This window comes from Populus nigra, chromosome 7 (assembly GCF_951802175.1).
Source record: "Populus nigra chromosome 7, ddPopNigr1.1, whole genome shotgun sequence".
Classification (NCBI taxonomy): Eukaryota; Viridiplantae; Streptophyta; class Magnoliopsida; order Malpighiales; family Salicaceae; genus Populus; species Populus nigra.
Window position 1 is genome coordinate 4128549 of NC_084858.1, and position 27304 is coordinate 4155852.

At 34.0% G+C, this 27304-nt stretch overlaps 3 protein-coding genes and 1 pseudogene across 4 annotated transcripts; 1 reads left to right on the top strand and 3 right to left on the bottom strand.

Moving 5' to 3' along the window:
• The first annotated feature begins 278 nt into the window (after nucleotides 1–278).
• LOC133699794 (beta-1,6-galactosyltransferase GALT29A-like) lies at nucleotides 279–2110 on the top strand. The gene has a single exon (XM_062123257.1). The coding sequence runs from the start codon at nucleotides 670–672 to the stop codon at nucleotides 1840–1842; it is 1173 nt and encodes a 390-aa protein (XP_061979241.1). The 5' UTR covers nucleotides 279–669; the 3' UTR covers nucleotides 1843–2110.
• A 946-nt stretch (nucleotides 2111–3056) lies between these two features.
• LOC133699395 (protein ADP-ribosyltransferase PARP3-like) lies at nucleotides 3057–6673 on the bottom strand (annotated as a pseudogene).
• A 440-nt stretch (nucleotides 6674–7113) lies between these two features.
• LOC133699992 (early nodulin-93-like) lies at nucleotides 7114–8197 on the bottom strand. Of its 2 annotated transcripts, XM_062123542.1 has the most exons (5): nucleotides 7949–8197; nucleotides 7768–7829; nucleotides 7566–7641; nucleotides 7365–7466; nucleotides 7114–7305 (listed from the first exon to the last, which is right to left on the bottom strand). In XM_062123542.1, the coding sequence occupies exons 1-4, from the start codon at nucleotides 8040–8042 to the stop codon at nucleotides 7369–7371; spliced, it is 330 nt and encodes a 109-aa protein (XP_061979526.1). In that variant the 5' UTR covers nucleotides 8043–8197; the 3' UTR covers nucleotides 7114–7305; nucleotides 7365–7368. The 2 variants fall into 2 exon arrangements, with proteins under 2 accessions (XP_061979526.1, XP_061979525.1); XM_062123541.1 differs by having other exon boundaries at nucleotides 7114–7466.
• Nucleotides 8198–21465: 13268 nt separating this feature from the next.
• Nucleotides 21466–24670, bottom strand: LOC133699022 (zinc finger protein WIP3-like). The gene is made up of 2 exons (XM_062122144.1): nucleotides 23906–24670; nucleotides 21466–22282 (listed from the first exon to the last, which is right to left on the bottom strand). The coding sequence occupies exons 1-2, from the start codon at nucleotides 24467–24469 to the stop codon at nucleotides 21845–21847; spliced, it is 1002 nt and encodes a 333-aa protein (XP_061978128.1). The 5' UTR covers nucleotides 24470–24670; the 3' UTR covers nucleotides 21466–21844.
• Between the last annotated feature and the right edge of the window lie 2634 nt (nucleotides 24671–27304).

The window sequence follows — 27304 nt, forward strand, 5'->3', positions numbered from 1 at the left end:
AAAACAAATTTAAAAAATTATCCCTAAATATCATGTTAAAAAAAAACTGAAATTAAAAAAAATTAAAGACATGAAAAATATTATTATAATAAATAGTATTATGTGAGAATGGATATGCTGATAAAAACGCTTCCTTCTTTATTTATTTTTTTTTTTTAATATTAACTTAAACTTATTATTTTTAAAAATAGAAGGACTAACTCATAATATAATAAAAAAATCAGTCACTAAATTATTCCCCCTCCATAATCGAACATCATGAAAGCAACAAAACACTTGATCTCAGTATCCCAACAAAACACACAACAAATCCATTTTTGTCCTGGATCTCAGGTCCACCCTTCTTCTAGTTCCCTCTCACTCACTCTCTCCACAACCAAGCCAGTCATGAAATTCCCATTTCTTAACCAACCCACTCCTCTCCCAAACCATTCATTCATTTGCAATTCCTATTTCACTTTCTTGTAACATCAAGCTTCATTTTTTTAAATGCTAGACGTTTGTTTAAGCTAACATAAAAAAAATGTCTTTGTCTACAAACTCATCCAAGATTTAATATATGTTACTTGATCTTTATATTTTGTTGATTCCCAGATTGATCTGATGCAAATACTTGGTGGGTTTTTTTAGGAGGAGCCAGAAACCGGGTCTGCTGTTTTCATTGCGCCAATGAAAAGGTCAGTGCGTCCGCTTTTTAGCATTCTACTGCTCGTTGTATTTGCTCTGACTCTCAGCTGCAGGATCCTAATCCCCCGTGGTGACGGGGTTGGCTTCATTGAGTTTGAGAAACCCAAATTGATTCTACAGAAAAAAGTTCCAGTTTTTAATTCCACGTTGCTGAAATATTCAGCTATTGATATAGGAGAAGAACAAGCGAAGCATGAAATAGAAGAGTTATTAGAAGGGAACTTTGATAGTCGAGGAAGGTATAGGTCTTTTGCTACTTGGAGGAGGTTTAATCATCATGATGTTAGAGCAAGATCATCTAGGGGTATCCCATTAATGCTTAGGTCTCCTCAGTTTTATAGGTATTGGTTAGATTTTAGGAGGGCTTTGCATGATTGGGCTCGAAAGAAGAGGTATCAGCCTGAAATAATGGATGAATTGATGGGGCTTCTGAAGGGTCCTATTGATAGGCATAATGGATTGGTGGGTTCGGAAAGGCGGTATGGTTCTTGTGCTGTAGTTGGGAATAGTGGGATTTTGATGCAGAAAGAGTATGGAGAGTTGATTGATCGTCATGAGGTTGTAATCCGATTGAACAATGCGAGGACGGAGAGATATGAGAGAAATGTGGGGGCGAAAACTAATATTTCTTTTGTAAATAGCAATATTTTGCATCTTTGTGGAAGGAGGCAAGGTTGCTTTTGTCACCCATATGGGGCTAACGTCCCTATGGTTATGTATATCTGTCAACCAGCACATTTCTTGGACTATACTGTTTGTAATTCATCTCACGATGCGCCATTGATTGTCACTGATCCGCGCTTTGACTTGTTGTGTGCGAGGATTGTGAAGTATTATTCCTTGAAACGGTTTGTGGAGGAGACAGGGAAGTCATTGGATGAATGGGGCTCTGCTCATGATGGTTCTATGTTTCATTATTCTTCTGGTATGCAAGCTGTGATGCTTGCAGTGGGGATTTGTGATAAAGTTAGTATTTTTGGGTTTGGAAAATCAGCTTTGGCTAGGCATCACTATCATACTAATCAAAAGGCTGAGCTTAAGTTACATGATTATGAGGCGGAGTATGATCTTTATCATGATTTGGTGAACAATCCACAGGCAGTACCTTTCATTACGGACAAGTTCAAGTTTCCTGCTGCTGTAATTTATCAATGATTTTTCAGCAGTTGAATCCTTTTGGTTTTGTTGGATTAATTGATTGGTTGCCAGGCTCAAATTTCTTTATTGTTGTAATTGTTTTTCGTTCCACAAGATAGTTATGGAAAGCAGTTGAAGATTTCTGTTGCATATGCTGACCCTGTACTATCTAAGATAGTCTAGGGCAATACTAATTTAAAGCTGGAATCCAAGAAAATGGTTTCAAGAATCTTAAGTTGTTCATTTGCTTTTACAATATTGAAAATGCTCCTGTTGTGTTCTTCAAGTTTCGTTGCATAAAGTGCTCTCTTTTTAGTTGTAATATCTTTGTCTGTTTTTCATTGATTTGATATGCTTAAATCTCCCCTTGTGTTTTACTAACATCTAGCGTCGTGAGGGAAATCTGGAGGAAGGTTTTCCATATGAACAGTTTCGTCACTTTCAAAAGCCACTTGCAGGTTAAGAATCTTAAGGTTTTGTGTCAATTATGCACATCCCTTGTCAAGCTAAGCTCGTAAAGTTGATTGGAACCTTCAGAAGTGATGACAAATTAGGTATCACTGCTTAAGTGCTCCTATTTATAAAGATAGGGACAGGGTTCAGGTTCTTTGTTATTGTACACCTTGATGAAGTTCATTAACTCCTACGAATTATATTCTGGCCGGCACGCTCATTTGGAGATGTTAATCATGTAATTTGACAGTACATGGCTGTGACTTGGATTTTAGCAGTTTGGGCAGTGCAAAACCAATGCCTCTTTAGCTCGGTTTCTTGTTGTGAATGTTTTTGCTGTTTTTAACTTCTCGTCCTCTTCAAAACCCAACCGACTAGTGATGGAGTGATGCGCTGCACGACAGTATTTCATTGTTCATGAGTGAAGTATGAGCTTAGACCAGATAGCCTTTTATACATCTCCTGGGATGGGAGGTTTTTGAAATAGCAATAAATAGACCAAGCCTAAATGAATGGTCCTAGTTTGACTCCTTAAAAATGAACTAGACCAAAAAGTTCATTAGCGTTCTCATTTCTCACTTCAGTTTTTGAGCATAATCTGCCGCATCGAAACTCCTGCAACATGCCAGTTTATGTAGTTTTCTTGGATTCAGTAGGCACCCCATTCTTGTGAACACTGCAAAAGGTGCTCTCTCTCTCTCTCTCTCTCTCTCTCTCCTTATAGATTTTTCATGATGAAACCAATTATTTTCATAGAAGAGAAAATGGCTCCCTGTAGCAAGATATATTTCACCTCCATAAAGTGATTGTGCCTTGTGCCAGTACAAGAAAAGCTACAGAAGTTCAAACACAAGTTATGATGATTATATACCACCACAAAATCCATCACCATCGACTCCCATATTGTAAGTTTTGGGTTTTAGCGTAAAGGGCCTGTGCAAAAAAATGGCAAAAGGCGGCAACAAAGACAAAAAGATCTGTACAGGACCCTTCTTTCCTCTCGCCTAGCCGCTCCCTTGCCTCTTCCTTCATTCAAGGCTCTGCAGTGTCCATCAAGAACCTTATGCTCGTCTGAAACTCAAACGAGCCATAAAAGTAAAAATACTAGATGAAAAAATTGTGGTTGAGAAGCTTTAATCTCGGTGCATCATTTACCTGTTTAGGATCATAGATAGCGTATTCATTGTATTCAAGGGGGCAGTCTTTATGCACTGATGGAATCAAGCGACCACAAGGAACTTTGATGTCATCCTTCCATAGAAAATGTTCAGATTCATCTGTTGTCTTTCTCTCTAACCCCTTCACTCCGAACTTCTTCTCTTCCAGTGAATTTGTATCCTGTCTCGTTAAAAAGAAATAGATTTTCTAGGTTTCAGGAAAGTTGAAACAACTTTGCCATCCAAGCACAGAGATAACTTCAACATACCTCCAGTGGACTTTCAACTTTAATGACCTGATCCCCAAGAGAAGCAACAGCTAGAGCTCAAAATCCTTCTGGCCTATCTACTGCAGTAAAACCATACCTACCAGCTTCTGCAGCAGCATCAGAACAAACAATCGCCTTCCCGAACTGTGAGCCAGAAAAAGACTCTCAGGCGCAAGATCAGAATATTGACGCGCTGAAATTATAAACTATCAATATTACAATATAACCGGGGACTGGAAGAGAACAGACTGACGGCAGAAACCCTTTTTTGCAAATGCCTTAACATGTTTGACTTCGAGTGCCTTTTAGGGTAAACAAACCCGGTAACAATCTACGCGAGAACAAGATATCACTGTCAATCAGGACTGAAATCTTACCACACCATAGCAGTACTTTGTTTGGCAACTTCTTTATCTCAACCAAAGGAGGACAAGCACTTGGTTCAACAGGAAAAATATTCTCAACTGATACTCCATAGTCCTACATTAACAATAAGACATTGCAAAATTGTTTGAGAGTTTTCATCACAATTGATGTTATCAAGCAATGGTAAGATGTGTAATCTCACAATGTCTCCAACTCTGACTGGTTCATAAGTCTTTTCTAATTACTTCACAATCATCTTGTAGTCATCAGAATCTTTTTTTAGTGCAGACACTGAGCAGCCCAATTTCTTGTATCTATCCGACAATGGATCATCGAGGGTTGAGCTGGACACGTCTCCTATAAGGCGTGAGGCCACATTTATGTCTCGAACAGTCTCAAATGCAGCTGTACCCTGAAAAATTCAATCAGAATCATGCATTAGTATCAGTAAGAGGGACTCTAGAAGTGATAGGAAACCTATGTTGGCTTTACATGATCTGCGAGATCCTGATAGTCCCTGAAAATGAAAGGCCTAGTAGAATGCAAAAGAGAAAACCATCTTTAGCTATAATCTGACCGCACAGCCTCTGTCTTCTGTCCTGTTTCTTTAGTTGATTTCCCCCCTTCTACAAACCAAAGCAGGACCTCCTCGCCTGATGAGATTATTTTGTTATTCACCAGTAAAGGAAAAGTAAAAGGAAGAAGCAAAAGGAAAATCCTTACATCTTTCCATGTGAAAATTTGATAGCATCCCCATTGGCAAATCAGGAGAGTCAAAACCCATCTCCATCATGGTATACCTGCCAAACAGTAACAAGCTTCTCTAGATTAAAAAAATTATGGAGAAAGCATGTAGAAAGGGAATTATCTGTATAAGGATCATGCCTGTATATCTCCCGGCCGCACAAGATTTTCATAAAATAAGCAATTTTGGGTTCAAGTCTGCGGTGCGCGGCTGCAACTCCTAGCTGCCTTATAAGTCTGAGCCCTCCATGTCTCGCATCGACTCCATCATCCTATATGGAAACAAAATTCTCCATCAAGCATAAAACTACATATATATATATATATATATATATATATATATATATATATATATTGAGAAATAGCAGAGGCATTTTGTACCATGTCTATTGGGTAGAAACTGGGTTGCTTTTTCTCAAACTTCTTCTCTCTTTCCCATGGCTCAAACTCATTTCCAGTGAGTTCCTCAAAGAGCCTGCCAGACTCTTTAATAGCATTTTCCCATTCTTCAAGCCTCTCCTCTGCATTTGGATCACTGCCTACTTTCCCTTTCTTGTAGTACAAATGCAAGTTGCTCTCCCAGTACCGTGATCAATTGCATGATACAATATCTACACCAAGTTACTATGAAATATAAGCTCATATAGCTGTAGAAAATTAAGATCAAGAGTTCTTTCGTATTACTCGTGCAGTCCTCGACCCAGATCACAAAGTGAGAAGGCTCAGCTGGACACACTATCCCATCTTTCTCAAGTATCCTCCTACCACGTTCCTGCAATTTAGTGTCTTTGTAGACTCCTCTCTTGCCATATAGTTTGAGCTGCAATGCACATACATAATTCGCTGATTAGGAGAAGATTTATTTCCTAGGAGTAATTGTTAGAAGTTCGAGCCAAAAAGCCCTTTATTTCTGCTGAAATTGACTTGGGAGCCTCGGGATCTTGTTTGTCCCATGGAATTCCTTTTCCCTCCACAAAAAGATCAGAAACATCATCTGCTTCCATTGGCTGTGGTTCTTGTTTCTCAATGCTGTCAAGCAACCATTCTTCCCTCACTACAGGTATGCCCGCCTCTATTAGGGAAAAAAAGAAGGCAGTTTTAGAAGCAGATGATCCTAAATATTTTTTTGTAAACCACGTTTTCGAGTGCAATGATATATCAGCAAAACTTATGACAAAAACTAGTAAACAGACAAGATATGTTTGTGTAATGACAGGAGAAAGCAACAACTCATGTTAACTTGTCAAAGCCGAAGAAAACCAAATGTTCTGGATTTGTTTGAGAGAAGGAATATCCCCTATTTGTCTGCCTGCGGATATAGTTTGTAAGCCTAAACAAATTTCTGAACTCACATTGTATCAGCAAGTTTAGTGGAACCTCCACGTTCTCTCTCTTGAACTTCCATAGACAAGAGTGTCTTTCGGGAGGAATCATACAATCTCTCCTCCTCCTCATGCCTGTCTTTACATAAGCAGATAGAAAAGTCATGTAACAGGCTCTATCTAATATTTTTACCATACTGAAAACTGGTGTGGTCCTTTCATCTTTGCTATTCTTTTGCTGCTACACGGCAAAAATGAATGAGGCTTATATTTCAATACGTACAGTAGACTAAACTTGAGACATTGAAAATATTAGCGAAGTAATTTACCAAAAGAAAACATGCATGCAAACCAAGGGATTAATTCCAATTAATTTGAGTTAAACTAAGAACAAATTAAAACTAACCTTCATCTTTCTTTTGGATTCTTTCTTTACAAAACTCAAAACCGCTTCCACGTTTCAACACCAGACCACGATATCCATGCGTCGGCAGACAAACTTTATAAACCTTTATTACATACCATTGTTATGCTTCATGTTTTTGTACTCTAGACTAGACACGTACAATGATACCTCTATTACAAATTAACTTCTTTGATCCCCATGATCCGTCCTACTAAGAATGTAGAATTTGTATCAAGTGGAGTAATAACTTGCCACTTGTCCAGTATGGTTCCTTCTACAGCTTGAGCCGTTGTCAGGAGGTTGTAAAAAACTACTACGCTAAGGTTATGGAGTTTCATCTGGTTTCTTATGCATGAGCCCATTGGGGTATGGTTTCATTCTCTTTAGTAATTTGGCAGCTTCTTACCTCCCTGTACCAACACCCGGAGCATATAGCGGCAAGGTTACATTCAAAAAAAGAAACCAGGCCCGTCAACAAGGCCTTTCAGGCTGTTCAGCTTTCTAATTTTATTTTATTTTGCTATATTTGGTAGAAAATGAACAATTTGGTGTTCTTAGTGTAATTGGACAGATTTAAGGTTGATACATCCATTGCTGGAGATAATAAGATTGATCACAGGCTCCAATCAATGTAGTTATAATTTTACAAGAAAAGAAATGCTTTCATAGACTAAAAATGTAAACTCCATCTTTATCCATGCATACATATAGATGATGGTTTACAAATTTACTTGATGAACTACAAACAAGGTCTAGATAATTAGGTCATCACGCCTCAATGTTAGAGCTGGGACTCTTGAAGGAGTTCGGTCTAGATAATTAGGTCATCACGCCTCAATGTTAGAGCTGGGACTCTTGAAGGAGTTCTTTCTTGCCGTAGCGAGAACAGTCTTGTCTGCAACTATAAAATATGCTGCTCCAGCAACTGCAAGGAAATGTATAATTCATTAATTAAAGAAGAAAACAACAATTATAATGCGGATAATGTTTGTTTAATCAGGACAGTAATTAATTAATTAATTACCAGTTGAAATTATGAGAGCTTGAGCTGTGTGATTCAGATTGGCCCTTGCCCATGGCAGCATCCTCGCACTAGCCATCTACATGTTAAACATGATACAGTTCAGAATCAAACAAAGAATTCTCTTGTTTTTCTTAAAATATTTTTGTGATTAATGAGGTGAATAAAGGATGCATGCATGAAAGTTACAGGAAGACAGGCTTACAGTTGGAATGGCAGTGGCAATGGTAGCAAGTACAGCTGCCTTTGCTCCTGCAACCACTCCTTCTGTTGATCCATCATAAACAAATTAGTTTTGCAAATTTGGAAACGAAAATGAGAGCTGATATACAATTAGAAGCCAGTAACAGGTAAACTAAAGGAAAAACGGGGCAGGTTAAAGGTACCATGAGAGCAGCGCTTTGCCATGGCCAGCTTTTGGTCAAGTGAAGCTAAGCTATTTCTCTGAAGAGGAGACTCAGCAACAACTTTCTTAGACATTTTAAGAGGCAAGTGAACAAGACCAACGCTGGCTAATTAATGGAAGAAGTTGATTACTCCTGGAGGAAATATGGGGAGGTGTGTTTTGCTTGGAGAGACTAGCAGGATTTGGCTGCATATTTATACGGATCTTGGGGTGGTTGGATAGAGAGAGAGAGCCCCTGGTGTTCAGGGGTGGGATTTGATGGTTTCATTTGAATCCTAACATCATAGTCACTTGTTTTTACTTTGGTTTCTGTTCATGGTCGGTTGCTGCTCATCCCAATGTGCATTGATTTATGAAAAGAGAAGGGTGGAGGAGAAATTTGTCTCCAAACTTGTCTTCCAATCCTCAATTGAATCTTCTAACAAAAACATCTTTCAATTAGACCCCTTAGCTGTTGAATGATTTTAGTCCATTAATCTCCTCCTTAAAAGTTTTTCCTTTTAAAATCATAGAAAGAGGACCTATTTTGCCCATAAATTTGAACGAAGGATCAACTGTATAATGTGTGATGGATGGGATAAAATAAGTTCATTTCCAAGAATATAGAGGACGGGTTGAATAAAATATACGAGTAATGGGATCTGCATTCTCTGTCTTCTGTTACAAGATTGGCCTTCTCTGTCCAGCTCGGGAGAGGGAGAGGGAGAGAGAGAGAGAGAGAGGAGCAACACATGATGTTCTTTCTTTTCAACATAGCAGGTAAAGAAAGCCACTGGTTTGAGTGTCCAAAAACCATGGGTTTGGCCTGGATGCACACGTACGTGTCCCAACTCCCAAGTGCTGAGACACTGGGAGACTGGCATCACGTTACTTTCGTACTGTGCTTGTCTTTGATGGGTTTCTCTTTTAGTTCATGGTTTTTGCTTGAGTGGGTGGCCATTCATTGCTGCCTTTTCACCGCACTTTCAACTGGTAGCCAAACCACCAATAATTCAGGGCCAAGATTGTAATATCGATGCGTGCTGAAATTATAGGCTTTAAGCCAATGACTTGAACGTGTTTGAGCTTCAGAAAAACCATTGAAGGATGAGATGCTGTTTTGAGTAATTAAGCAGTTTTTTTTTTCTTTTAATTCTGAAGTCCATACGATTTTTTAATTTTTATTGAGTCTTGAGCTTAGATATTCCAGTAAAGTTCAGATGAATCTCCAAAATACACGTGATTTGTTCATCATGGTTGTAATAAGTTAAAATAAGATTCATAAATCGGATTTTAGCCGGATGAAATATTCAAGAACTGAAAATAGTTTCAAGTTGATTAGTGGTTTATAATCATGTTGATTAGTGGTTTATAATCAGCTCTTCGTGATTTACTTAATAATTAAGATTTCAGTTTTTTTGATGGAAGATTGAAAATAGAAGCGTTATCTACAAGAGTGATGATAGCGTCCATGAATCTAAGGTGAGGCAGCAGTAACATTGATGTGAACCTTAAATGTAATTAGAGGCTAGAGAGAGAGAGAGAGAGAGAGAGAGAGAGAGTTCTCTGAAACACAAATTAATTATACACTGTACATAAAGCTGAAACCCCTCGGTTTGTTTTACTGTGGGTGGACTGTGAATAGTATAATCTACAGTGCAATGATAATTTGTACTTCAAGAAATAAAAGATTGAACACATACTCAGGGATAAAATATTATTTTCACACTTTATTGCATAGTATAATTATCTTCGTACCAAAAAAAAAACATAGCTTTTTGTCGAGGGGTTTTTTTGGATTTTTTTTATAATATATTTATCGGATAGTTTTTGAGGTCAACCTTTTCGGCCTAAAGTTAGGGTTTTTTTTTAACCTTATTTTTTTTTTAATTATTGCAAAGGTCAAGGATGTTATGATCTTTTGATAAATAAAAAAAATAACTAGCGTGTGCAGAGCAAACATCAACAGGTGGGTGACCTCCGCACCTTTTGGGTGGTAAGACCGACATCTCCTGATGGTCGTTGGTCACCTTCCAAGGAGGCTTTTGAAGCATTGTAACACCCTTTACACGGCGAGATGATGCGTGTCTGTCTCTATGACACGACAAAGTTTTGGTGATAATTTTTCTCTTTTTCTATTTTTTCTTTCTCCTCTATCTCAAAAGGTGTTTGGCATTGCAAAATTGCAGGGTGATCTTCTATTTTTTAATTGTATTGAATTTGATTTTTTTTTTAATTTTATCCATTAACATTTATTTTTTTATATTTTTTTTAATCAAATTCGATCTTCATTTTTTTTATTCCTATTTATTTTGCTTTTAATCTTTTTTCTGAATGGATTTTATTTTTCATTTTAATCCCCAATCATTTGAATTTAATTTCTTTTTTTTTTGTTGAATTTGATCTTCATTCTTATGATTGCAAATCCTTTTATTTTGAGTTCTCTTCTTGATTAATTTTTTTTGACAATTTCACCTTCATTGTTTAATTTTATTGAATTTTCATATCATATTTGGTGCTTATTTTTTTATCATGTTTTTAAAACTCGGTCTAGGAGTCGATCTCCATCATGTCTTGCATCATAGGTTAGGTTGAATGATCAGGGTTACTGGGGTCAATTGGAATTTTTATTTTGCAGGAAGTAAATATGATATTATTTTGATAAAAAAAATTAATCACAAAAAATAATCAACGGATTTTGATATGATTTTCTCCTAACTAATTGCTTTATTTTTTATTTGGCTAAAAAGTAAAAATAATATTATTTTTATTAAAAAGATAATGGAGAAAAAATTCAATCATGATCCTCTTTCAATTGGTTTTCTTTGTTTTGAATTTTCCTTTATATATTTTTTTCCAGCTTTGTCCATTTTCATTTGATATATATATATATATATGGTACTCATTCTCTTAATTGTTGTTTTTTATTATTATTATTTTCTTGGTTTTGTTTGTCTTTTAATTTTATCCCCTAATATTTTATTTCATTTTTTTTTTCAAATTTAGTCCTTATTTTTTAGTTGTTTTTTTTAATCCTTTTCTTAATTTGTTTTTTCTTTCAATTTTAACCCTTATCATTTTATTTTATTTGTTTTTCTTATCCAAGTTTGCTTCTCATTCTTTTAATTGTTTTTTTTCCATCTTTAATTATTTTATTTTTTGATTAAGTCCCTCATTATTTTCTTTCATTAGTTCTTATAATAGATTTGGTCCTCCTTGTTTTGATTACTATTTATTTCTTTTTAATATTTTGATGGTTAAGAATTTTGTTCAAGATTTTTTTTGATCTTTTGTATGGTTGTCTTAGTTTCATAACTAGAATTGCTCGTTTTAAAGATTAGCTCAATTTAACTTTGATTTTTTTAATTTCATCCTTTGACATTAGACTATTGAGCCTTGAGCTTTCTATTTTTTTCCTTTCCTTCCTTTGAGATTATCCCGAATCGCGAGTTTGTCAAATTAACCCTCGTTCACTCAGGTTATCACTATTTGAATATCTTTTTCATGTTAGAAAAAAAATAATCAACCCCACGACGTAGCGCAGATAAAAAAAATCTAATCTAATTAAGAGTATTCCAAAAAACATTTTAAAAGCTAATTTATGTCCTAGGAGCAACATTTAGTCCATGGACATCACAACTCATTAATTAAGTATACAACTAAAAGGCGTGTTTTTTTTCTTATGCAAGATTTTATTGTTCATCCTCTCGTACATTATTGTGGTTAGACTGTACAAAATTTTTTATTTTTTTTAATTTGGTCTTCAAACTTTTTTTCTTGGCGATTTAGTTATAATTGGAGACCAATTGATTTTGATTTCTTATGAGATGGTGGAATTGAAATATGAGAAACCAAAATGAAAAAGGCACAAAACATGAGTGACATGCCACAAGTTTCGCAAAAGATATACTTTGCTTCTCAAACTTAAAATATCATGTAGATTATATAATTTCGGTACCTTAGTATTTTTCAAATACAATTTTAATACAAAAGTTTATTTTTATTATTTTTTAGTATCTAGTTGAGAGAAAAGAGAGAGAGAGGTTGTCAAATTATAGTGGCAGAGAGAGAAACATATCATTGATACCGATTTAAGCCACCAAAACGAATAAAATTTGTGTTAAATGGTTCCATTTGATGAGGGGAGTTCATATTATGTGTTTTTTTTTACCTTTAAAGTTCGTGAAAAAACATATTTGAACTTAAGTTGATTTTGATTTTTGGGATGATTTTGATTTTTAGGACATTTGTTTTTTATTTTTTTTAGGCCATGTGTAAATTTATCACGGGTTATAAGGTGTTTTACAGGTGTTGTGGGTCAAAATGGGTTGAAAAAAGGATTTTTGAATAAAAACATACTTAAGCCCTAATTTTTCAGCTACCATAATGATTAGAATTTGGGTGAAAGTAGAAGATGCGTTGTCTGTGTTTTTTTTCAAAATAAAATGGGGTGAATGACATGATATCCACCTTAGGGTAGCAAAAAGAATATAAGGGCCAAGTCATGCGGGCCTCCTAGGGCAGGCCCACGTGTGAGACTTAACAAAATGAGCCAAGCCTAGTAGTGCCTCGCCTCTTCATATTTTTTTAGTTAATGATTTTTTATATTTTTTTCATATTTTTTTATTGATATTTAGATTAATATCTCTTTTCTCTTTTATTTTGTTTAGAGAGTCTTTTTTAAATAATAAAAATTTTTTTGGTTGTGCATTTAATTTTTGAAGAGGTTTTTCTGATTCATCTATAATTTTTTTTTAATCTTTTGTATAGATGAACTTTATTTTTTAAAATTAAAAAAATGATCTTAAGACAATATTTATAATTTGTGCACCCTTGCATTATATTTTTCCCTTTTATTTTATTCAATTAGTTTAAACTGTGTGTTTATTTCTATTATCGTTCGATTGAATAAAAAATTATTTAATAAATAAATTTATCAAATACAACCAGATAAAAGTCCTGTCTTGAAAGATTAAATATCTTGATCTACACCTGACTCTCAATTTTTCCAGTTTTATTTTTAGTTATCGTTTATGTTTATGTTTTTTATTTATTAACACACATAGTTCTCAATTTATTTGATTGCATGTATGCATAAAGTTTTTTATTTTTACTTAGAATTTTTTTAACTACAAAAACATTTCGAAAAGGCCTATGTATAAAATTGTTTTTCGAAAAACAAATATCTAACCAGCGGTGAAGCACGAGTCAAATATCTTTTAGGTAATTTAATCATTATTGAAAGCTAATTGCTTTTGATTTCCTAGGAAATGGTGGAATTGGAATAAAATAAGCAGAAATGAAAAGGCGTCAAACATGGGTGGCACGCCGGAGATTTCAAAAAAATACACTTAGATCTTTAAATTTTAAAAAATAACACAAATTATACAGTTTAAGTCCCTTTGCTTTTTTTTTTTGTTTTTTATAAAAACAAATTGGTACAAAATTTTATATGTATTATTTTTTGTTACATAAAATGGATTATTTTTTATGTCATCAACAAATTGGTAGATGACAGGTTTTCCACCCTTTTAAAAAATAAAAATAAACAAAACCAAACCCATGTGCATGGGCTTGAAGGCACACCCATGCACTCAGGCATTTCCTTGCAATGGCTAGGCACATGGGGCCATGGACCTGCACACGTGGCTTCTTTTTTTCTTAATATATATAGTACAAATTTAAGAGAAAAGAATTATTTAACCTAGTTGTGTCCATGTTCCAGATCATGATATCTAGAAAGAAAAAAATATTGTCTTATTTTTTTAGTCAAACTATAATTTTACCAATCGTTTGAGTTGTCTTTAGATCCAATGAGTTGACCATTTCATATTGGGTCAACCTCCACATAACTTTTCCCCCCTAGAAAACATGTTAACGACACCTGATTTGTTTTTATGTTCAACAAAAAATTTAATTTGACTCGTGGCATAGCATGAACAATTATCTAGTACGATCTAATTTTTTTTTGTGATTTTTATTTATTATTCCACAGCCAATGAAATTTCTCTAGAAAAGTAGAGAAATTGCTCCATGGTCTTTTATTAAATTTGATCCCACTAAGTTGATATGAAGAATCCATGACTTGTAAATGATTTTTAATTTGAGTTGAAAACAATATTGATTCGATTTTTGTTGATTTATAGCTAGATTAACTTGAGCAAATTTAGCCAAATTAACATCAAATATTTTTTTTTAAAATAAAATATTGTTTTAATAAAAAAATAATAACGATTGACGTTGATTGACTCCAATCTTTTTCCAAATCAAATTCCAAAACAAACTCTTATCCAAAGCCAGAAATCTCTCTCAAAAAAAAAAAATGAAATACAGAAATGAAACGGAACCTGCATCCCTCTTTGCCAAGTTGAAGAGAGAGGCCATTTTGTGGGCCTTTTCCAATTTGGGCCTCCCTGGCTTCGCAGAAGCTATAAAATACGAGCCAGTCCTCTAGTTCTTAACAAAAGTAGGAACAAATAATATAATCCTAAAAACAGGGATGTCACTAGTATAGTAAAAACAGAAAACAGAATGATTGCATAAATTCTTACAACTTAAAGGTGAAAATGAGTGCATCCAAGTTTGTAGAGTTGTTCTGTTAATCATGTGTTTGAAACACATCAATACTATCCAGTTAGCAGGAGTGCCTTCCAATCTTCTCATTTATTGCTCAATGTGGACAGCTATCAGGAATTGCCCGATCGCAACGTCAAGTCATGCTTCGGTTAGATACGTTGAGCAATCTTGTTCGTGATAGCTTGGGAGAGAAGTCTCAGGAACTTAGCAATAGCAGACATCAACTCTTTTGAAGACCTTTTTAGTTGCTCCAATTTGGGCCTTCCAGCTTTGTGAAGTGGGCCTTATGATTGTAATTTTTTTTAACAATAATTAATTAATAAATAATAATCTCTAGTTTATTTCGGCTGTTGATATTTTCTTTATAATATCGCTCTAATTCGGAAAATTCTGCTTGTGTGCGAGCAGGTGTGAATTTGTTGAATTAAATGCTTCAGATTTGACAAGACAATATTACCTTTTAGAAGTGGTACTAGTCTGTAGCCGTGCTATACCACGAGTTGATATTATTGTTACGAAAGGAGAAATAAAAACTTCATTAATTTTATTATATCTAATAATATTCATTAATTTAATTTAAATTGACAAACACCTGACAATAATAATAATAAAATAAATAATTGATATCATACTTGTAAAGAAAAAAAACCATTAGAAATCCACTAACACTCAATAGTGAAGATTGCCCAGTACAATTAAAAAGGTTTGTTGAGTTAATTCAAACTTTACTGTAAAAGATAATAATATAACATCAAAAAAAGATGCATGGTTTGTATCAATGCCTTTTACTTTTATATTACTTTAATTTATATTTTTTAGTCCTTGTATTTTATTAAAAAAATTAGGTTAGAATTATTAGAAATCAATAGAATCGATATTTTAAATAAAATATTTATTTTTTTTGCCCAAGTGAGTATTTTATTTCCATGCTACTTTATCTCATGAGTCGAGGTTTAAAAAAAAGAAAGAGAAAAACATTGCTCATGCATCTTTGATATTAATTACGAGTCATTATCATGTTTATTTATAAGTATTAATTATCATCATACAATTTTCAGTATGAAAAGAAAGAGGCAAAAAGCCATCGACACCGACTTAATTATAGTATATAGAAATAGCAATACCTTGATCAACACATGCATGCACTGGAAAGACATTTTTTTTTTTTTTAATCTTGAAGCTCAAGCATGAAGCAGCAACTGAAAAGGTAAACCTTGTTCTTTTAATAAAATTTTATACAAGTAAAAAGCATGAGATTTCAAATTCGAATTTCATTAATTTTACCTAATATCTGAAGCCTTTCCCTCAGCAAACACAACCCTGTCTAGCAATAAAAGCGACTCAACTAGCGACGACTTTGATGTAGTCATGACCAGCAATGTGATCATAGTCTACAATGGCTCTATTTGTGCAGTTGGGTTCACGAGGATTAGGAGCTCTCAAGATCAAACAATGAGCTAAGAGAACCTTTTTTTTCTTTCTCGACAAGGCGTGGTGGGAGGTCATTATCTTTTTAAAAAATTAAAAAAATTAATCAAAACACGGCCCCTCTCCCTCTCCCACGCTTTCCCCTTCAACTTTTTTCGTTGGTCAAGCCTAGCTGCCTCGAAAGGAACTCTATTTCAACTCCCTGTGTGCATCATGCTCTTGTGTCTCCTTTGTAAAAAGTCATGGTGCACGTCTTAATTAGAGCCACACGTATTCATTACAAGCAAATCCTTTTTGTGGGTTTTCTTTTTTTTCTCTCGTTTCAGGGATCAGGTATGTGTAGTAAAGTCAGTCCTCTTCGTAAAGACTACAGAATTCACCTTTCAAGCTTAATTAATGCCTAATCATTCTCGAGTTGATGTTATACTCGGTTGTTGAATGATTTGGTGTGGCCTCCGAGTTGGACTCTAGCAAATTTGCTTATTTATTGGTTTTGAAAATAGAGTCTCACAACACCATATATATATATATAGCTCAATGTATATCAGTCTAAACTGTGATGTATGCTATGGATATTGACCACCACTATATACTGTTTGTCAAATATTAGAATGGGGATTTCCTCAGAAGAAATATCATGTCACAGAAAAATGGGTTCCTTGAATTTAATAAAAGGGATAATTATAAAACCATTTTAATTATGTTTTTATATAAATTACATTTTTTTTTATCTTAGTTCAAATAAAATGCTTTGATAAATTATTATTGGACATGTAAAAATTAAAAAGTATCTGGATAATTTAATTTGTTAGTTATAATTGGATTTGTGTTATATATATATATATAAACGTGGTTTATTATTAAACATGGTTTAATATATTAATTATCAAATATCTTGAACCAACTCTTTATCTAATCTGAGTTTAAAATTAAATCATGTTAAAGTTGTCTTGATATGACTCAGTCAACTTAATGAGTCTCAAGGCAACCCGAATTTTTTTTTTTTTTATATATATATATATAAAGCATGGTTTGACTAAAAAAATAATTCAAGATGAATTTTTTTTTATAATATTGATATAAAGATAAATTGGATCAACTTGGATTTTGTGGCTTAACCCCCAAACCCACAATCCAGATCATAAACCCTACTAAATTTAAGAACTTTGTTATTTTAAAACTATTTTTAACTTAATTATATAATATCAAAAATTAATATTTGTAAAATCAAGCATGCACAAACTAAATATTGTAGCGTTTGTTTGATATTATAATAATTTTATGAAAAACAAGCTGAAAAGATTTGTAAAAATAAATTTAAAATTAAGTAAATGTTAAAGAATATAATTAAAAAAAAATGAAAATGAGAAAAATTAAAAAAAAAAGAGAGGAAATGAAAGTAAAAAAAAGCCACCTCCTTTGCTAACAGCGAAGGAGGTGAATTTGCGTCATAATACAATAGACAATTAGCTATTGATAAAATTGTTTATGTACATGGTTGAGAAGAACTGCGTAGGTCATTGGGATGTTTTCGTTAACAAATCATATATATATATATATATATATATATATAAAGACACATAGACATAACATATACATACCAATATTTAATTAAGGTTTTGAAGTTTTCTTCATTATAAATAAATAAATAAATAAATAAAAATATTTCTCTTCGTCTTACTGGTCTTCTAGCTAGATAACAAACAAGCTTTTTTGCGTGAAATAATTAAATTCCATTTTGCATAAGATCCATATATAATTAAATCTCAATAACCGAAGTTTTGTGTGAAGTTTGCCTTGCCAGCCCAAAATAAGCAAAGGAACAGGGTAAGTTTTCTTTAAGTTCTACCATGCGTGCATATGCATAAAAAAATAATAATTATATTAAATGACAACGACTACCTTCAGCTCCAAACCGTAATTTTTTTAACAAGCTACCTGTGAGTTAATTTTCTCCAACGTAGCCAAATTAGCAATTGATAATGTAAAAGATTATAGTCAATCTTGCTCTGTCATGTTATTGTCCTGTAGAAAGAATTGGTCTAAATATTGAATTACATTTTATAATATAAAGTGATGAGGTTCAAAAGACAAGATGTTTATGAATAAAGCTGATGTGTTGGATAATTAACTGATTTCTAATTAGTTCAAGCAATATGATCTATTTTTTCTAGTTAAGGTTTCTGGTAACTTGATATGAAAAGTTCAGAGGATTGGTCACTAGTAGTAAGTGATGTCTGGTAGGCTAGGTAACCGGTAGCGGTAGTAGTAACAGTTGGAGCCTGGTAAGTCAAGATAACTTGTAGTTGTGGTAGTAACAAGTAGTGTTTGGTAAGTGAAGTGACCGGTAGTTGTGATAGTACTAGTAGTAGGTAGTGCTTGATAAGTTAGGTGATCGATAGTTGTGGTAGTAGCACATGATGTATGATAAATCAAGTGATTGGTAGTTGATACCTGTAAAAAAACCCTTTTGATGGATATAAGAATTCTACAATGATAAAGTCAGTAACTTTATAGAAAGAGAAAGTGCAATGATATTTTAGAGAGCTAAACTATGAAAATATATATGTGAGAGGTATTTATAGTACATGAGTCTTGTTCTTTTATAGAAAGAAGAGCTTAAAGTGTAACTTCACCCTTGTGATATTTTGAGTTTTATCTCAAAATAATATGTATATGATCAATGAAAAATACCAAGGGACTCGCATGGGGTCCTAGAAAAATTCTTAACGGAGCGCTGGGCTCGGCCAAGGTGCTCGAGCCCATTAGAGATGAAAAATAGATACAAGTGCGTTGTCTAGACCCAACTGTGTTGGGCTTGGAGTGTGCGCCTGCACTTGGATGTGTTGGGCTTGGGGGCGTGCTCAAGGCCAAAAGGGTGCTGAGCTTCACTCCCAATGTATGGGCTTGAGCTCCTTGCCCTAGCCCATGCTCCCTAGGTGTTTTCTTTAGGTTTTTCTAAGTTTTTTGGGTTCACTTTAGGGTTTTTTTTTTTGCTCCACTTAATTTTGGATCCATTAGTAGCCCCCTAAGTCTTTGTGATATTAATCTGCAAAGACTTTTAAAAATATCTGGTTACCAAAACGAGTTCATTGAATTTTCTCCATATGAGAAGAGGGGTTGAAAACCTAAGTAAGACACTGGAGAGTCTATGTGTAGGATGTGCACTATGCTTGAAAAAAAATCCGAAGAAACCAAAGGTCATGTTCCCTTATCCCTCTTATCAAGGTCTTTAAGGCTACTGGCTCAAGTAATTCTTATCCCTTGAGCAACTCCTAGTTGAACCTCTTCAAATATGTTCGTGTAGACTTATCTTTTTTTTAGTAACGCTAAATAGCTTTGTAGAGCTTTTCTTGGTGGTTATGTTGGTGTTGAAGCACGTCATTAGCTTGACATAGAGGTCACTGGACCCTTCGATGGAGTTTCAATCCAAATTATTGTACCAAGCACACATAAACCCTTGAAAGGTTGTGGGGAAGATTTTGCATATTGAGTCACTATCTTGGATGACCAACTCCAAGCACCTATGCACATTCAGTACATGCTCCCTCGAGTTAGCTAGGCCATCATAATTATCTCGATTAATGTTTGTGGAAGTGTACTCCTTAGGGAGTCGAGTGTTCAATTGTTTGGATAAGGAAAAACCCCTTCACTGACGAGGGCTATAATCATTCTCTTAGATATGCTCATATATAAACCTTCTCTTAGTCATTTGTCTGTTAGGCTCTTGGGAGCCCAAAGAGTTTGGTGTGGAACGATGGTTACAATAACTGGTGTCCATCTCATGGTAGCTAGGAGGAGGATGTTTTGGAGTATTGGCTCTGTATATGGGTATCACAATAACATGATCGACCCTTTGATGGACTCATAGGATTGTCATTAAGTTTAGTTTCTTTTGGGTAGCATAATTGTTTACGAGCACCTAGTGCAGCCAATGGTCGTGGCATTGGGGCGTGGTGTGTTGCCGATGGTGTAAAGACTTATCGGGGTGGCAATGTGTGATTTTGACCTTGGGTTGCTGACATGGTCTTAGTGAGGAGTTGCACTTGATTGATAAGTTGTTGAAGGTCTGGTTGGGTAGAAGTGTTCATGGTGACAAGTAGATTTGCCATGTGTCTTGACCTAAGAGTGTCTTGGTTGTGTACTATGGAATGACCTAAAAACAAGTTTTAGAAACTAATGGTTTTTTTTATCATTTGTCCATATACGACATCAATTAATGAATCCTAAAATCCAAGATGCTTAGGAATAAAGCTGATGTGTTGGATAATTGGTTAATTTCTTAATTCAAGCAATCTAATTTATTCTCTTTAGTCAAGGTATTTAGTGACTTAATATGGAAAGCCTAGAGGGTTGGTAACTGGTAGTAGGTGGTGCTTGGTAAGTTAGATGGTTGGTAGTGTAGGACTCTCTAATTGTAAAGTTAGCAACTTTGTAAAGAAAGAACGTGCAATGATATTTTAGAGAGATAAACTTTGAAAATATATATGCTAAAAAAATTAAGAATGAAGACATTGTGAACCTTGAATTTAAAAGATTTATAGGGTATTTATAACTCATGAGTCTTGTCCTTCATAAGTCCTTTTATGAAGAGAGGGGCTAAAGTATAACTTCACTCTTATGATATTTTGAGTTGTATTATATTCAAAACAATACGTATAAGATTAGTGAAAAACACTGAGGGACCCACGTGGGGTTCCAGAAAATTTTTCAAGGAAGCGCTAGGCTCATGAAATGTGCTTGAGTTTATTAAAGATAAAAAATGAGTTCAGACACGTTGCCTAATACCAAGCATTTTGAGTCCAAGGGGTGGTGAGATGTATGTCTGGCACGTTAAATGCTGGGCAAAATGCCAAGCAACGTGTTGGGCACCCGAGTATGTTGGGCTCGGGGGGGGGGGCACTTGAGTCCAAAGGGGTAGTGGGATGTATGCTGGCACCTTAAATGCTGGGCAAAATGCCAAGCAACGTGTTGGGCACCCGAGTATGTTGGGCTCGGGGGGAGGGGGGGCACTTGAGTCCAAAGAGGTGGTGGGATGTATGTCTGGCACCTTAAATGCTGGGCAAAATGCCAAGCAAGGTGGTGAGATGCATGCCCAATAAGTCAAGGCGTGACAACACACCCATGCACTAAGCATAGGCTTGGGATCTTACCCAAGCTCATATCTTTAAAAGCTGGGCTCAGGTTCCTTGCTTGAGCTCATGCTTATTAGGTGTTTTCTCTGTGTTTTTGTAGATGTTTTAGGTTCATTTTAGGATTTTTTTTGTTCCACTTAATTTTGGATCCATCACAAGGTAATCTTACATAATAATCTTGTAGAATTTACTAATAGAGAATATTAATAATTAGATATGTATTAAATAAATATTTTTCATGAGTGAATCTTACCAATTTAATCGATGATTTTTTTAGTAAAAGAATTTTATAAAAATCAACATTACTTAAAAATAGATAAATGATAAAATAACGTGATGATGATCATGAGAATTACCCATATATAACGTAACAACAACATAAAGAACAATATATAAAATCCTTGTATTAATTAAGATTACAAATGGCAATGAAGTAGACAAATTTTCTCCATTAGAGTGATCATGCCAACATAAGCTTCAAAAAAGCAACTTAATTTGTGTGATCTCTAAGAGAAGAAAATTCATCTACTTCACCCACTTCATGACGCAATCAGTTTATTCCATTGCAAACTGTCTAAAGTTATTAGTACTGCTCATCGCCCAGCAAGTGCTCCGTAGCAAACCACTTCATGCATGTTTCCTGAGAGTTTTTTGTTACTGAGCACAAGCTTCGATAAGCCTACTAGCTAGGGCTAATTTCTTAAACACCAAATCAAGCAGAAAACTGATAAAAACCTCCCGAGTATTTTTCTTGCACGCTAATGTGCAAATTCGTCTTCTGATCCAGTGATGCATTCCTTCTCAATTTCTTCAAAACCTTCAAGAGATGGGTGAGGAGAGTGACCTTTGCCAAAAGACCTAATGTGATCCTTGAGTGATCTTTTGTGTTTGAAATCAGAACCACAAGTACAATACCATAACTTTCCACAATTCTTTTCATGGGTTCTCCAATCTCCTTTAACCGCAAATGTTTTGCTGCATTTTCTACACATAAATGGCTTGGCACCGTGCTTCCTTTTGTAATGGGTTTGAAGGGTCCTGAAGTCTTTCAATGGCTTAGCTCGTGGATGGTTGATGTTGTTCTTGCAACCTTGTGCACAACAATAGCATGGAAGCCTAAGCATTGCTGCTGGTTGTGTTCCTTTAAGTGAGTCTGGTCCCTTTCTGAATTCGGACCCATGCCCCCACATATGCATCTGCACAAAAGGAAAACTGTTAACTACTTGATCTCAATCTTGCTAGAAGCCATGGTTAGTTTACTGCCTAATCTTCTAGCCAAAACTTGCGAATCGTTAATCTTTAACTAATTAAAAGTTGATAATCATAATTAAAGGAAGAGGATCCAAAGTAGTAACCTTCATCTCCAAATTCTCTTTATAGATATCTTTAGACAATTTTACAACTGCATGCTTGCATTGTTTATCTTACCCTCTAATCATTTTTCAACTTCTTGTCCCATCTTTTTAAAAAGGCTACCAGATTTCCACTTACCCCAAATAACTTTCTTTCGTCCTTCCACCCAAAGAGGAGGAAATGATAGAAGAAACCTTTCCTTAGGTGAATGGAGCGTAAATATACACTTCATTTTCTCCTTTATAATAATTTATCTTATGGGTACTTGTCAACCAAACACTAATTATGACAACAGCAAAGATGATCAAATGCCATGTTATTGGACTCAAATATATACATATACAAGGATGATATAATAAGATAGAAGCTTTTATAATTTTTTTTTTTAAAAATAATCAATTTTATTACGTTCCTCTTGGTTTTGATGGCATCCTATGCTGCCTTAACTGTTGTACCTTATCTTTAAGCTAATTGCTTGGTGCTTTAATGGATCCTTTTGGCTTTATTTTTTCTTTTCTCTGAAAATAGCTACCTTAACTTCCATATTATTAGATTTTCTCCCAGTTAATATATATGGATCGAATATGGGGATATAGGAGTGACCAGGTCTGGTCCAACGAACAAAATTATGGGTGGAAAGAACATACATATGGTAGGAGTATATATCATGGTATAACAAAGCATACCCTTGAGGTTGTCTGCAAATATGAAAGTTCTTTCCTTTGAAATTTAGACTATGTGGCCGAAAATCTATGGTCCTTCTATTTCAGCAGACCAAACAGCTGTTTGGTCTTGAATCATTAGCATCATCAACTTTGCTTATATCATTTATTCTCCTCGAAGAAAAATCCCGAGCATTCTTAATTGCACTGCTTCTTTTTTTTTAGACATTTATTTTTTTTCTACCACGCCTTTCTTTATCATGATTAGGTTTATAATCGTTGATTGAAGTGTTCACTTTTCCCTCTTCTTTTTTTTCCCCACAGATAAATTGTTTTAGTTATCTGTCATCCCTACAAAAGTATAATTTAGACAATTTTCCCCCAAGATTTTCTCCCTTGACAAGAAATTGGAGTGGACGCATCAACTAAATTCAACACAAGTTTTTAAAGGAATTCAATACAAGTTTGGTATACATGCAATAGGCATCATCCTCTACAGATAATGGGAAACTGGGGAGGTATGAGAAAAACACCAATGACTAACATTCTGTCCTGTTAAAAAAAAATTGTAGATGAAATTTATTAAGCTTATGATCCCAAATTATGTGCATAGCCATGGCAAACAGAAAAATAAAGAAAGAAAGAATGCACGCGTGATGCATATAGTCCTCAAGAAATTACAAATATATATTGTTTGTTACTGAATCTATATTTCAATTATTCATGTGCCAAAGAAAAGATTAGTTGGTAAATAATTAGCACACAAGATTAGAAAGAGAGATTACTGAGAATTAAATTACTGACCTGCATGTTATTGTACCTATTGAAGGTCTTGCTGCATATAGAGCAAGCAAACTGCATGGGCCCAACAAGGATCTGGGCAGGGGTTGGGATCCAAAACCTACTCTCTGAGTTGAAAGAATATCCTTGAAAGTTTTTCTTCATGGATATTTCTTCCTTGGGGTCAAGAACCTCAGTCTCAACTTCGGAATCTCCACTGTTAGGCAATCCAATGTGCAAAGCCACCGTAACCTCCTTCTCTTCTTTAACTCCAACAGTGCTATCTTTCTCTTCCATGTCTCCATCTTTTAATGTCTTCTTCTCTGTGAACCTGCTTAGAAGAGGCAAGCATTGAATTGTCTCTTTCATGGCCTCTCTTTGTTGATGCTGCTGTTGAGCGAACAAGCTTGGAAGTCTTAGTACGCTCATGGGGTTTGTGAGCTGAACTTGTTGAGTCACAGAAGAATTAGAAAGAGAAGAAGAAGAAGGAGAAGGAGAAGGGGAGGAAGATGGCTTAAGCCATTCAATGAAATTTGGGGCTTGAAAGCAAAGATTCTTGTCCTCCACATGGTAGTTACACAAACCCATCTTGTGGGAATTCCTTGATTTCTCTCCTGAGATGGTTTATATCCACACTTTATGTGGGAAAGCTTTGCACTTAATGGCTGGTGTTTTAAAAGATTGTTTCATTTGTCTTTCAAGAAGTCTTTATTTTCCCTTTCTTTCTTGTCAACCTTTGGCCCAAGTTTGTTTGATCTGAGAGAGAGAGGGAGAGAGGGAGGGAGAGAGAGATTAGTGGTGGGGTTAGAGAAAATGACATGCAAAAATTGAGACACTAATGAAGAGAATCCTAGAATAGTTTTAAACTATATATATATATATATATATATATATATATATATATATATATATATATATATATATATATATATATATATATATCCCTTTAATGTATGAAATTTGCTCATCATGTCTAAAATAAAGAAATCCAATATACATTATTCTGAAAAAAAATACATTACATTTCTTCTTGAATTTCTTTACCAGGCTAGGATCATAGAATTTGACCCATGCCCACGTACACTTTTTTTTTTTCTTCACAAAATACATTGACGAAGGAGTGCAAGATCTCAATAGGATGGAAGGAAAAAGGGGCAGAGAATATTTGGTCAATACCTAAAAGAAAAGGAAAACGATAATAAATTGAATCAGGTGCCTGAAGGAATGTTAATAAATCCTTAATCTATGCTTAGTGCAGCTTAACTTCCTTATCATAATACTATTTTATGCGAAGAGTAGTCCTAAATTAACGTTCTTAATGAGGTGTTGAGGTTAAATTCCAATCTAAGCTGCAAAAAAGTCATCTTTCATTATATATTGCTTGACGAAAAATTGGAACGTCATATTCTTTCATAAATTAATTACATTATTTATATCCGATGCATGGTTATCCTAATATTTTAATTTTTTAATTTAGGGGAAAAAGAAAATAATATGAAGAAAATGCAGAGGCACCCGCCAATCCATCAATGAATTTTATTTTCTTCCACTACCATCATAACATAACATTTTTATATATTGCACCTTATAGTAACATTAATTACCACTCAAAACTCATCTATTTCATCCTCAATTTATTATTAACTACTTAGTGTTATTTTACTCATAATTATCAAATCCGACTCTAAAATTAATCAACCCAGGTTATGGGATGAACAAGTTAAACCCCCCCCCCCTCTATATATATAATTAAAACAACATTGTTATATAAAAAAAATCAATTGAAAAACATAAATGTGTAATTACTTACCTCTTACAGGAGATTCAATTGACCGTTTGATTGTCAATGGAGTAGGAGCAAGCGGCTTAAATTAGTAAATTAAGTATATTAGAGGGGTTGGTTTGACCTTATTTGAAAGCTTATGGTGCTATAAATTTGATGATGTAACATATATAGGGAATTTACATCATTTTTAAGACTTGGCGAGAAGATTAAGGTATTACTTGGAACAAAAATTTCGTCTGAAATTATTAATTTTGGTTTAACAGCTATAAGTTCTTTTTTTATTATTATTAATACTGGATTGGAAAATAGCTTAACTAGATATAGCAAATTATATATTCACATACATATGTATTGTAGGTGTAATTTGTAAATAAATAAAAAAATTATTTTTATTGCAAATTAAAAATAATACTCGATCACTCCTACATGTTTATAAAATATGTGTTTTTATTATGTAATAAATTAAATAAAAGTTATGATGAATGAGTTTTTCTAATTGATTTTTTAGTATTATTATATGAATATTTATAATACCAAAAGACAATACTTAAAACTTAATTTGTCAGTGAAATCTTATTAACATTCAACCTGCTACTACAAAAAAAAAAAAAATAGAAACAAAATTATTTTTTTATTTTTTTTATTGTTTAAGAGGTTTAGAGGACTTAGTTGTATTATGAATATATTGTCTCCGTATATGATAAATAAACACTTTAAAAATATTATTTTCATGTCTCTGAACTAGTTGATCTCACTCTTTATTTGTTTACATACACAAAATAGTTCATATATATTAGAAATTATAAACTAGAGCACTTGCATGTAGTCTTTTATAGAACCTTCACTTAATTCGCATTTCTTTTCTTTTTTTAAACCTAATTATTAGACTCTATTAATTTCCTCCATCTTATAAAAATTAGCCAACGTTAGTGTTTGTCACCAAAACAACCATTATATATATATACCCAGCCCTTTTAAGAGAAGAATTAAATTGAAGTCCATGACACACTCGATTTTATTTTTATTTTCAGTGAAGAAAGTAGAGTATTCAGTAAATATATAGGTGGTTGGATTTATAACAAATTGAAAATTGAGGGTGTACAACGCGATTTTCAAAAGATCGAAGTGGAAAGTGTAACTGTGTAAGTATTGGATATATAAAGACTATTTATATATAAAAACAAGATAATAATTAATCTAGCTATATATATATATATACATGATGCCGATATTATTATATTTTCTTTTAGGAATTTATCAATACTGAAAAAATATATAAAAGAATGTTGGTGAACAAAGACATATTGGAATGAATGTAAACATTCAACATTTTCATAATGAAGTTTTTAATTAAGATTCCAAGGGTAATAATTGATGCACGAGCTAGTCCACAGGTTAGATTTCAATACAGGCTGCATACATACATACAGATAATTTATTTTTCTGGGAAATTATAAGATGAAATCAACAATATCATACCCTAGTCATGATTAGCTTTTAACAACAATTTGAACATTGATCATGAGCTGAAGGGAAATTGATGAATATCGTGTAAGATTGATGGAGAGGATCGAGTAGTATAGCTCAAAATATATATGAAGCGAATAAACAATCGGTTCAATGTGAATGGAAGTGCT

Coding starts and splice junctions, on each gene's coding strand:
- LOC133699794 (XM_062123257.1), top strand. CDS start 670: ATGAAAAGGTCAGTGCGTCCGCTTTTTAGCATTCTACTGCTCGTTGTA.
- LOC133699022 (XM_062122144.1), bottom strand. CDS start 24,469: ATGGGTTTGTGTAACTACCATGTGGAGGACAAGAATCTTTGCTTTCAA. Junction 22,283..23,905: donor ATAGGTACAATAACATGCAG/GTCAGTAATTTA, acceptor CCTTTTGTGCAG/ATGCATATGTGGGGGCATGG.
- LOC133699992 (XM_062123542.1), bottom strand. CDS start 8,042: ATGTCTAAGAAAGTTGTTGCTGAGTCTCCTCTTCAGAGAAATAGCTTA. Junction 7,642..7,767: donor TTGCCACTGCCATTCCAACT/GTAAGCCTGTCT, acceptor TTTAACATGTAG/ATGGCTAGTGCGAGGATGCT. Junction 7,467..7,565: donor AGCTCTCATAATTTCAACTG/GTAATTAATTAA, acceptor ATTTCCTTGCAG/TTGCTGGAGCAGCATATTTT.